We start from the raw sequence: 10,496 nt of genomic DNA on the forward strand, positions 1-10,496 counted from the left end.
GTAACTATTAAAAGATTGAATATATAGGAGCAGAGAGAAAATTGGCTTATGGTCTATAATATATACCTGTTGATTGCTTATTATTATTATTGTTGTTTTGTATCCCATAATAATTCTTATAGTACTTTGAGATAAATGTTTTATTAATTAATGAAATAAATTCTATTTCTTCCATCCTTTAACTTCATTTTTCTAGAAATTAGCAATATTATTAATGGTCATAGCAAATGAAGCCCAGCCATGCCATGTTCCTGACCAGGCCTCTCTTCCAGACTCTAGCATTTGAGTGAGAGAGAAGGTAAAGTTTTGTAAACCACTCCTAACAATAGAACATCTATTGAGGGTTTCAGCAAAAGAGTGACAGTAAGCCCTTTGTACGGGTTGAGTGATTTGTATTTTTCCTGGCATGATGTGTTAAATATGGAGCAAGCACATACGTGACCCACTCATTTTCCTTGCAATATTTCATTAAGGGAAAAACTGCCATATTTTTGGACTTTGAGTATTCACTAATTTTTGTAGACTGGAAGACCTCAATTCCATAAGCTTCCTGGTGTGTGTGTGTGTGTGTGTGTGTGTGTGTGTTTGTATGAATGTGAGTTTGACAAGTGTAAGACTATAGCTTCAAGTCTGGAGGAAACTGGTTCATGCAGGTCAAGAGTCAACTCTTGTTTATTTTGCCACATATCTATCTGTGTTTGTAGTTGTGGTCATCTGTAACCTGTCTGTATCTGGAATTTGCTCTTGGGAATGATCTAGACTAAAATTAGCATTACATTTGGACACCTAAATTTAATGCTACCTCTAGAGTTCTCATGGCTCCCAAGAGTCACTTTGTGGTCTTCTGGAGTTGAACACTATAGCTTAGTTCTTCTCTGGTCCCAATGACTTAGCCATAAATTTAGATGTTCTAGTGTCATCCTGCAGAAGATGTTCTTAATCAGTGTTAAACCATGGACCACTTTGAAAATCAGACGAAATTATGAACTTTGCCTCCAATTAAATGTGTGTACTCAAACTCACACTAAATTTATCTTGGAATTTCAAAGTTTCAAATATCCCTGAAGTGTATTCACAGACTATTTCAAATTAAGAGATCCATTGCATTCAATTGGCTTTATTATGCAGGAATCAAAAAATTAAATGTGGCATGGATGTAAAATGTAAGGGGAGAAGAGAAAGGAGCCGAATCTGTGAAAATCATATTCTCTCTTCACTGAAGGCAGACAACTGGCTAAAGGACAGTGTGAAGTAGTCACTTGGTTTCAGAAAGACCTATAAAAATGACAGTTTAGGAATTTAGTTCATAATGTGCTAACAGTTCTCATGATATGTAGACTTGTATTTAGCTTCCGATTTGCCTAATGTCTGTATCAAGGAGTCTATCAAATTAAATATCTAGATTTAAATATTTAAATTCAACATATAGTGAACTGAAATAATTGCCTTCACCTGATATTTACAGAAAGACACAGTCCTATACATTCTTTTTTATAAGTGATATTATACAGTGGTTTTAACTTAGAAATCTAGGTTCATGAGTTTTGAACAAATGTAACTACTGAGATAATGATTAGTCTGTTAAAAACAATCATGTAATAATGTATTTTAGATCAATAAAATGGACAATTGAATACTCAATTACTTGTTTTCATGTTGTCTCCATTAATTTTCTCCTTTTGTTTTCAAAAATTTAATGAGTCAAAGATTTATTAACTTATGTTTTTTTTCTTACCAGAAGTCTTATTAAACATAACTCAATAATAAAATTTACACATATGCTGATCTTGGGAAATTATAGTTTGTTTTCTGTTTTTCTTCCATATGGAAATAGGTGACATACTAATGAAGCCTTACTATCTGAAATCAAGCAGGTTTGATTTGGTTCCCAGTTTTGAACTTTCTAGCTGTAGTAACTTGCATTTATCGGCTTTTTTTTTTTTTTTTGTGAATCCAGGATGGTAATATAATCCATTCCACATGGCTGCTACAGGAATAAACTGAGATAGTTATGTAGTTTTGATAATTTAGTAAGGGCTTGAGATGTTAGTTGAAAATAAATTTTAGTATTTACTAATTTTACTTTATCTTTTCTAAAGCATTACAGTTCATGATTGATCACTTTTTACAACTCATTCACAATATGCTTTCTCACTTGAACCTCATAGCAACCAAAATTATGAGAAAATGAAAGTTCATTGAGAGTAATGACTTGCCTAAGATCACACAATGGAAGAAGAAGCCTTCTCTGATTTAATGCTGTTACCACTATGTCACACTGAGTTGTATCTTAAATCAAAAAGCTACATGGGAAGCCTATCGTTTCCTTTCACTCTATTCATACCAAAATTAGAGTGCAAGAACACTGTTGAATGCAAGAACACTGTTATACAATTAAAATGTATTTAAACTCATATCCTGTATACACTGTTCTAAGGAGTTGCATTTTTGAGATAAGTAAAATCATGAGTTTAATAGTCATTTACTCCACTGTCTTTGTCTGTGAATAGGAATAAAATAAAACAAATAGATTCTAGGAGTGTTCCAGTTGTTGAAAAAAGTTTGATAAAAAAGTTCCCAATTTTTCTTCATTTTGTAAAATACGATTATTTTTCATTTCTTGTTGGAAAAGAATCTAGTGTATCAATGCTAAGGCACCACCAAATTAAAGTTATAATTAGCCTGCTCCCATAACAGATTTAATTTATCCATCTATACTATTTTAGATTTTATGATTGTTTTGATAAATCCATGAATCTTGTCTATTATTCATTTTGTCTTTTGCTCATTTACCTGTGTTGTCTTCTTTGATGATTCCTTAGTTTTTAGGCCACGAGTGAAGTAACTTGGACTGTGGTGGTCTCAGGTGTACTCATGATGAATTCTGAGGAAGCTTCTGGAGTAACTACAGTGTTCACTATTTGTTCAGTCGTAGGTATAAGTGTAGGCTCAACAGTAGCAATGGTACTGATGATAGGGATGACTGTTTTATCCTGAGTTTTCTTTGGTGGAATGGCAAGAAATGATGGACGTGGGTGTGGGTGATGTGCCACAGTAGGTGGGTAGATATTTGGCAGGAATTGCCATTGAGGAATTTGGGCATGTGGCCTAACTGCAACTGGCTTTGCATAATATGGGTAAGGCATAAATTGGTTATTAATTAGTACAGCTGGTCTGTGCTGGTAGTAATTGAGTCCATAACTAGGATACCTACTCAGCACATAATGAATTAGGATATATTTTACTGTTTTTTCTTTGAACAATCTTTCATCATTCTCACAGCGCTGCAAAAATAATAAATTATGCAGAATAGTATTATTGTAGGCTAGAATGAAGAGATGTCTTAAATCAGAAGTTTTTGAAATACAATGTTACATTGATGTTAAGTAAGTACAACATTGGACATAGTGAACCCAGCAACCATATTATTTTACGAGATATGGATTTGTACACTTCCCTTCCACTTCTTGATTTTCAACAAACGTTAAAAATAACATTAGTTTAAAAAAAATTAGATGAGCTAATCCATAATGTAAATCACATTGACCAGAGCTTGGCATACACAAAAAGTGCTCAGTAAATGCTGTACATTATAAGTACCACAGCTAGACCAGTCTCATAGAGTGCTTTGACATACAGTATACAAACATACTACACACAGAAAAAACTACGTATATATTTTTCCTTATACGTGTATATATACATTCTCACCACATGTTTGTAATTGTATTTTATTTATCGAAGGATTAGGCTGAGGGCACATTTTTTTCTAAACTAATTATAGCAGAATAGTAAAATAATGTGATATGGATTTCTGGATTTATACTTTGGATTTTTTTCAGCCTAGTTTTATCCATTAAAGATCAGTTAGGAAATTTTCTATTTTTATTTGCTTCAATTCTGTTAATTATGTGCAGTTATAAAAATACGTCGTTAGATCTTTCCATATAAATAGAAACAAATCAACAAAATTACACTGTAAAGCAAGCTTTTCTCATGAATGGAGACCTATTCATTCAAACAGATTGGGGAAACAAAAGGTAGAAGTAAATACAAGTGTATGAGAAGTATTTAAAGAAGGGTCAGAGAGGGATCTTTCCCCAAGTCTTAAAAAGTAGACAGGAGAAATATTAAACTTTGCTTTTGTTTTCATTTTTTCCCACTACTAAATTCTGAGAGGGTTTTCTCATGTTGCTAAATACATATGAAAATCAAAAGACATGACTTGGCCTACAAAATGATACTGAGATTTTCAGATAAACATTGAGGTTGATTCATATGATTGGTTGTTGAAGTGATGTTTTTTACAAGGATTATTAGATTATTTCATGGAGTTTAAATATTTACTTAGCGTTTAGACAGAGGCATTTTAATATCATTAAACTTAGCATAATATTATACTTTGGAGTTCATATCTCTACGGGAAACATTTAAACTTACTGTTGATTGTTCCTGGTTTTGCCCCTCTGCACTCTGGTGAGATTCAGAGAAAGAATGAGAAATAAGAAGTTAAAAAAAAGCAAGACAGAGTCTAGATTTTCTTGTGGTTTTAAAAATGTCTTTTATATCAAAGACAAAACATTCTTTTGTTTTTATTTTAGTATTGTAAAATATTATAAAGCACTTTCCATGGTTATCTAACCATAGTCTGTGAACCACTCAAGAAGTGACATAAATATACTAACTAAAATAGTAATAATGAGCTCCATGGATAAGTTGTCTTTAAAAATCACTGTTTAGGGAGAAAAATTCAAGGTTGAAAAGAATATGATCATTTGACCCCAACAAATGTAATACATGATATTTGCTTAAATGAAGAACATGAACAACCTATATTCAGTTTGTACTGAACATACATTGTTAAAAATAAGAGGAGCATTGAGCATATTTTTCTGTTTTTGTTCTCCTACTAAGATGATTTATGAGGTTTTCTTGATTAAAAATATCTGGCAAAACGTCAGTATATAAGTGTATAAATAATACCATTTAAAAAATCAAATTTTGTGTATTTATAGTGTTTTTCTTAATTCTGGATTACAACCTTCATAGGAAATCAGGAGTTAGCAATTTTATGAAACTTTAAAACTCACAAAAGTTTTATACAATTTTGAGTGAGTTCATAATGGTAAATATTTTAAAAATGACAGTTCTAGTTTAAGACTTTACACATATCACTTGGATATAAAAGACTCTACAAAACTTTTGGAAGTTGTAGGTATAGAAAATCAGAGATTAGAAAAAAAATACTGGTGTGTAATAAGAGAGACTTATTTTTCTCCAAATTTATTAAATCACTAGTTTAAAATTTAGAAAGTTATATAAATATTGAAAGTTTACCTACACTCAAAAATCCTGAAAATCTAGACATTTAAATATAATACCAATCTATATGTATTATGTATTCCTGGTATATGTTCATTTTAGTATCTTGTATCTTACTTCTTTTAAAAGAAGTTTGATCTCTCATAGCATTTTTCCATTATATCATAGTTTTCATATTTACATATTCATAGTAGAAATATAAATAATCAATGACTATGTCATGAAATGTTTGTTCTTTATTGTTAACCATTAAAGCTTTTTCCAAAAAATGTTTTATTATAAATAGAGAGATGAATAACATCTGGATATCAGTGGCCTTTTAAATAGTTTTAATTGATTTCTTAAGACAGTTTTTCAAAAATGTGATTTTGGGGGAGAAATTCTTCGACTGAAATTATTAAACTGCTGTACAGAAAATTTATGCCAACTTATAATGCCACCAGTAGGCTATAAGATTGTGCAGTTCATCTCATAATTGCTAGTAATAAATTGTATCTTAACTATTTTTATTTTGGAGAGAAGGAATAAATTTAGCACATAAAAGATGTTACCATATTGCTGTTTTAATTTGTATAATTTTGATTGCTCATAAGATTGGATGGTACAATCTATAAACCTTCATTCTTCTTTTGAATTATTTCTTCATGTCTGTGGGGCTTGTAGCTTTGTGAAAACCAGAAGGAGTATTTGGAGGCTAGAGCAGGCTCAAGTAGCTCAAGAAGAGGTTGCTATAGGTCAGGCAGTTGTGGATCACTTTCTGATTTAAACTTTAATCCTTTTCACTCAAAGAGTAAACCCAAGTTCTAGATATGCAGGTGGCCACAATAAAATCAAATTTCAGAGAATAAATGAAAGAAAATAAATGTGAAAGCCATAGTAATTCAAATATTTAAAAAGTTTGACTCCAAGAATTTACCTAATATAATTATTTGAGATATTAACTTAAAAGAAAATCTAAATTTAATAATAAATGAATTATGAAACAAGGACTAGCACCCTCCCATATTTTAAAATCTAAGAGGAGGTCATAAAACATGAGATGTTTGCCTTCTGTACTTGCTATTGGCAAATAAGTGCCTGGGATCCCCAAATGAACATGAAAATAAAACAGAGCAATAGGCAAAACAATAAGGAAAACAAGTCGAAAAAATTAAAAGAAAAAAAACATTCCAAACATTTTTCTTGTTTCAATAGCCTTGATACACAGCATGTAATTCAAGAAAATGCCTGAAAATCATAGAGTTGTTTGTGGATATAAGCCCTGAGAAGGAGTCTCAATTGATATAATGGAAAGATTATAACAAAAATTACAATATGTTTGAATGCTAAAAGTACCTGTCAAGTTATTTGAAATTGGTAAAAAAAAAAGCTTAAACGAGCTCCTAATCTTCTAAGAATTTAGTCCCTTAAGGGATTGGAGTCTGCACGAGATAGGAATTTAATTAAAAACATTTCTGCTCCTGGTCTATGATTTCCGTATTTATTTTTTGTGAATTTTTAGATCACATTAAAATTTTAAAATATTTACTGTTTTTTCCCCCAAAATGTATTTTCTCTATCATATGAGAATTTTAAAGGTTTTCTATACATGATAAAGTATGATTTCTTGATTCCTGGAAACCAGCAGTATATTCAGAAGAACATGACTTTAATTTTATAAGAGAAATAAATGTAAAAATAAATTACTATTAGGAAAATATAGTTAGTATGCAGCTGTTTTGTTCCATAAAATATAACTGTATTTAGAAATTTACATAATTAGAGACCTTAAATAAATTTTTTAAAAAAGTTTTGATACAAATTGATCAGATGAAATTAACTCACCAAAAAAGGTAGGGTTAATGCCAGGATAGTCACAACTAGGTAATAACTCTTCATCATTGCACCTAAAAATAAAAATTAAAAACATTACATTAAGGCTTCCCTGGTGGCGCAGTGGTTGAGAGTCCGCCTGCTGATGCAGGGGACACGGGTTCGTGCCCGGGTCCGGGAAGATCCCACATGCCTTGGAGCGGCTGGGCCCATGAGCCATGGCCGCTGAGCCTGAGCGTCCGGAGTCTGTGCTCTGCAACGGGAGAGGCCACAACAGTGAGCGGCCCACGTACCGCAAATAAACAAACAAAAAATAAACATTACATTAAAAGGGTCTGTTGCTAATAATTTAAGAGTGATTTGGAACAATGTCATCTTTGGTTTAAGGGGAAAGAAAAAGTCAGATTTAAGGGTAGATTTAGCCTATGTGGAAAATCTATTTTATCAAAAGCTTTAGAAAAACCAAACAGTATAAACTGAATGAATTTAATATTTGGTTATATTACTGAAAGTACCATTATAAGGTTAATCATATACTCATTTTACATGCACCAAGAACCTACTAAGAACAAAGCACTGTGTCAAGTGTTGAGATTATCAAAGTGAATTGGTCTTGCCAAGTAACATCAATTTTAGGAAGAGAGTTGCAACACACACAAATCACTGTTAGAGGAAAGAAAGTAGAAAATGTCACAAAAGTGGCTTTCTACAGGTAGAAGTTTTCAGTTAAGAAATCAACAAATTATTTCTGTAGGAGATAGCATTATAGGTGTGACTTGCCCATGCAGAGATTAATAGAGAGAAACTTCAAGTAGAGGAGAAAGTCTTGGGAATATCTATGGGCATTTGAATAGAAAGAAGGGAAATACAAAGTTGGAAAGGAAGATGAGGGAAGAAAAAGCAGAGGTCTTAAATGCTAGGTTGAAGAATTAGGCATGCCTTTCTAAACAACAGAAAGCAGTTGAGTGGTTTCAGATTAGAGACTGAGGTGACTACACATTCCTTTGGAGAACTGAGTTCTATCTCAGGCTCTATCTCTACTTGTGTAATTTTGGCCAAGTAATTTCCTTTATCTGGGCCTTACTACTGTTACCTATAAACAGAAGTTAGAACTGAAATTTATGAAATTCTGTAATTCCATGATTAATCTAACAGGAATGTGTAAAATGGAGGACATGGGGGGTATACTGAAACTGCATCTTTCATAATCTGCTTCTCCAGTAATCAAAAATGATGTGATTAACTTGATCATTTTAATGAAAAAATATGATATGACAATTACAGTTCTCTGGCTGAAATATTTGAAGAAATAAATTAGCCTTACCTTTGTAAAGGAGTATAGGGTAGACACACATATTTATTTGGTTTTTTTAAAAATAAATTGATTTTTTAGAAAGATACATATAACACTTCAAACTTTTAATATTTAAATACATATTGTATTTATGAAGCAAATACTAACTACGTCTTGTTGCAGCTATTGTTATTGCTATACTTGTATAGACTTGAAACCTACAAACTGAGTTTTACAAAAGAGGGTCACAGAGTTAAAGTTCAGGCTTGGTAAAGAGAGCACACACCGGACTCCATTCACCTTTGATTTTCAGCTAAGAATGATTAGAAATGCCGTCTACTAAACTGACTTCAGAACTTCTGATGGGATACCATTGGATGGAAAAGAACTCATGTGTGATCAAATTTGAACAACCTACAGCATAGGTTATTTCCTCTCAAGTTTCACTGAGAAGAATGGAGTTCCTTATTAATTCTTTACTTGTCAGTTAACTTTTTCTTAATTGAAATAGATTTGACATATAACATTGTGTAAATTTAAGGTGTACAACATGTAGATTTGATGTATTTGTATAATTGTAATATGATTGCAATTGTAGTGATAATTAACACTTCTGTCATGTCACATAATTATCATTTCTTTTTTGTGGTTGGAATAATTAAGATCTAGTCCCTTAGCAAGCTTGATGATTATAATACAGTATAGTGAATATAGAAAACAATATTGTACAATAATCACTGTTTAACTTTTAAGACTGTAGACTGAACAATAATATTTTCATGGTGAATCACAGACTTCTTTACAATTCATGCAAAATTGTAACACAAGCATACTCACACAAGAACAATCTGTAAAATGATAGTAGTTCCCCCATTTTTAGCATAAACAGAAATCAGAGCGATAAAACCATACTTCACTTGTCAGTTACTTAAACCAATGAGTACTTGAATTTGCCTTCATCACTTGGTAAGGCAGAAAAATTTGAGAAACAGAAGAACTATTCAGTTTTCATTAGGATATGTAAGTCATGTTTTTTTAAAGCTATATTATAACAAATAAAATTATAACCTTTAGATATAAATAAAATTTTGAAATTAATTAAGGGATCAATCTAGATTACTATGCACTTTCATCTTCCTAAGAAGTTAGCCCTCCACATTTGTCTGTAGGAATATGTTCATTGTCTTGAACAATGAACCTTTCTTTAGAATTACATTGTCTTCAGTAGTTTAGCCAGTATCAAACCTTGACTTTAACACAAAGTGAAGTTAAAAATAAATTTGATGATAACATACAGAATCTAAGGTTTAGGTTAGAAACTAATATCAAAATGATGCCAATAAAGTTAAAAAGAAGAAAATGTGCTTCTAAAATAACATTGGTGGTGTTATTACTAACTACTGTGATAAAGAATCATTCTCTCTGAACATTTTAATATGATTACCTTTTCTTGTGCCCGTCAGGTCTTGCTTGGCAGTAGGTTGAGTTGGCCTCTCAACTGTAGGGAAGACCCAAGGTAAATAACTGGAGACTAATTAAAGGGTGTTAGTGCCTTGTGTCATGCGATTTATATTCCTTCTACATTGCACCCAATAGGAAGATGACAGAAAGGAAAGATTTGATGATAGCAGGACCATCTTTGCGTCTATCTCGGTTAATGAAATGAAGAGGGGGAAATAGAGTTGTCATTCATAAGGTCTGGAAAGAGATTATTCACACTATTTAAAGAATGAATTTTTATATTTTATGAAAATATATGGAGAAGTTTTAAAAATATTAACTGCATTCTTAATCAAATAACTATACCTATTTGAATTTAAAGCAATTATTAAAATGAAAAATAGCTAACCACAGCACTTTTACATTTCAAATGTTTCTTTTTAATTTAAGACCCTGGATATCAAGTGACCCTATATATATTATGGGCTGTGGTTGATCATATTCTTCCAGAATTACAACCATCAATATTTAAAAACTAGAAAGTTGACCATCTCTTATATACTCAAGAACAACTTCTTACAAGTTATATCCAAATATAAAATAGTTTAACCAATATAAATTAGGGATC

At 31.5% G+C, this 10,496-nt stretch overlaps 1 protein-coding gene across 2 annotated transcripts; it reads right to left on the bottom strand.

Annotated features, from left to right (window-relative positions):
- Window positions 1-1,101: 1,101 nt before the first annotated feature.
- On the bottom strand, window positions 1,102-9,938 carry CSN3 (casein kappa). 2 transcript variants are annotated; one of them, XM_029235780.1, is made up of 6 exons: window positions 9,873-9,938; window positions 7,752-7,797; window positions 7,147-7,208; window positions 4,441-4,473; window positions 2,794-3,284; window positions 1,102-1,275 (listed from the first exon to the last, which is right to left on the bottom strand). In XM_029235780.1, exons 2-5 carry the CDS (start codon window positions 7,759-7,761, stop codon window positions 2,826-2,828), a joined length of 564 nt encoding a protein of 187 aa, XP_029091613.1. In that variant the 5' UTR covers window positions 7,762-7,797; window positions 9,873-9,938; the 3' UTR covers window positions 1,102-1,275; window positions 2,794-2,825. The 2 variants fall into 2 exon arrangements, with proteins under 2 accessions (XP_029091613.1, XP_029091614.1); XM_029235781.1 differs by lacking the exon at window positions 7,752-7,797 and having other exon boundaries at window positions 9,873-9,932.
- Window positions 9,939-10,496: the final 558 nt, after the last annotated feature.

Source organism: Monodon monoceros, unplaced genomic scaffold, assembly GCF_005190385.1.
Source record: "Monodon monoceros isolate NGI ecotype Baffin Bay Population unplaced genomic scaffold, NGI_Narwhal_1 Super_Scaffold_20, whole genome shotgun sequence".
Classification (NCBI taxonomy): domain Eukaryota; kingdom Metazoa; phylum Chordata; class Mammalia; order Artiodactyla; family Monodontidae; genus Monodon; species Monodon monoceros.